The sequence below is a fragment of the Propithecus coquereli genome, unplaced genomic scaffold (assembly GCF_000956105.1).
Source record: "Propithecus coquereli isolate 6110/MARCELLA unplaced genomic scaffold, Pcoq_1.0 Scaffold339, whole genome shotgun sequence".
NCBI lineage: Eukaryota > Metazoa > Chordata > Mammalia > Primates > Indriidae > Propithecus > Propithecus coquereli.
This window is the reverse complement of record NW_012149052.1, coordinates 1,617,886-1,619,952: the sequence shown is the minus strand read 5'-3', so window position 1 is coordinate 1,619,952 and position 2,067 is coordinate 1,617,886. Positions and strand designations below refer to the sequence as shown.

The window sequence follows — 2,067 nt, the reverse complement described above, 5'->3', positions numbered from 1 at the left end:
TGACTACCAACAGTATCAATTGAAAATTGATCTGACAACTCACTATCAGTTACCATAAGCTGTACCTAGGAAAAAATATTTCAAAAATATTACAATTAGGTACCTTTAAAAATTCCTCATTAAATTGACACATTTTTTACTTTTAAGCATAAACTAAATATTGTATTGTTAATGCACTAAACCTTTCCCAATATTAAATTCTAATCTTTTTAACCTCAAATATTTAACAAATGTTATCTCTACCCAGTTTCATAACATTTTATTCTTTAAAACTCTAAAAACTAAAAAGGAGTGACAAATAACTAAAGAAAAGTGAAAGTTAGGAAAAACATCACATACCTTATTGTTATTAAAAAAGTGATTTGGCTGAAAAGAAAATAGAACCGGCTTTTCATAATCAGGTGGATGCTTTCGATGGATTCCATCTGCTTTGTATTGTAACATTCGACCAGTTTTATTGACCATCCAATAGGGACTATGAAACGCCACAACTGTCTGACCAGTATTGTAAGTCACATGGATAGCGATATCTAAATCAGTCTTTTCTATTTCTGTAACACAGGTAAAATTGATGAAACTAATGTCTTGTTGATTAGGTTTTATATAATATTCACTTTTCCAATCGTGGTTAAGATAGTCAAGTAATTTTAAATGTAGCCTGGCTTTATCCAACTGTACAGTACAAATCTGGGCTGAATGTCCTTCATTTAGAGTAAAAACGGAATTGTCAATTCCCTGTAACAAAAAATACAATAAATTTTAAAATGTTTCAGAATAATATGCCCCCCAAATTTTATTTAATTAGTCCAAATGCTATATACACAATGGTTTGAAATACCTGCCAGAAAATGTTATAAGTCTTATATTCAAGTTCTAATTCTGTCAACTGTGGAAACCTCTGTAAAATATTTAATCTGGGATTTGAGTTATTTTATTTGTAAAATGCTCTAAATGACTTACTTCAAAGGACAATTATGAGGATTCTATTAAACAATATAATGTGTAATTCCACTGGAAATTTTAAAACACCATAATTACTAAAACAAAAAAAAATCATATCCACTAATGATTTTAGTTTTGAAAACTACAAAATAATGAAAATTATAGGAGAAAACTACAAAATAAGCCATTGCTACTACTTTGCATTCTTGATTTTTAAGTCTCTGTTCATTCATTTCCAATCACTGTTTATATTACATCTTATGTAACTCTCAAAACTATTCATTTCTCTCTGCCCACACTTCTATTATCTTAGTTCATGTCATCATGACTTCTCATTGTAAGAGTCTCCTAGACACTCCTGTCTCCTTTAGTCTATTTCCTATACCATAGCTAAATTGTCTTTCTAAAAACTGACTATATCCTTTGGAAACTAGCAGACAGACTCTGATCGTTAAATGCATCAGATTAAAAGTTCTATGAAAATGGAAATGTAAATAATGCATGTGAGTATCTCACCAGTTTTTCTAAGCATCTCTATCCTTGCTCCTCCTATTATTATTATAGGAATCTTTTCATCTCAAGATTTTAAATTAAGTAAAATTAATGAGTTCTTGATTCTTTACATATTAAATAATATTCCACAGAATAACAATGGTGGTTGCGGTGCTAAAACGGTAAATAAATGGCAACCACGTGTCTGTCAGGCACTGTGATAAATCATCTAATTTGATTTTTCCCTGTATCTCAACTATGCAAGTTTTATTACGATTCCTATTTTTTAAATTAGGATAAAAGATTCAGAAAAGCAATAATGCCTGTTTAAAAACATATACCTAGCTAGCAAGTGACAAAGCTGGGACACAATCTCAAATATATCTGACAGCAAAGTGCAAATCCTTAACTACTATGAAAATCTGTCATATGGAAAAACAGATATTTTAAAACTATAAATATCTTAACTTTTTCATCCCAAAAAAGATGCATCAGAAAAGTATAAACATATAGTAATTCCCAAAGTAAAATAAATCTACAATTAATAGATGACAATGAAGAACTACCTTCTTTCATTTGATCAGCATGGAAAATGGAATATTTACATAAAATCTTAAGATGGAGAGATTCCTA

General features: G+C 29.5%; 1 protein-coding gene across 1 annotated transcript in view; it reads right to left on the bottom strand.

Annotated features, from left to right (window-relative positions):
• The window catches only part of VPS13A (vacuolar protein sorting 13 homolog A (S. cerevisiae)), a 262,251-nt gene that overhangs the window by 84,137 nt on the left and 176,047 nt on the right, over positions 1-2,067 (bottom strand). The window contains 2 exon segments of the mRNA XM_012650655.1: positions 12-65; positions 340-735. Coding sequence (XP_012506109.1) covers positions 12-65; positions 340-735 — 450 coding nt within the window.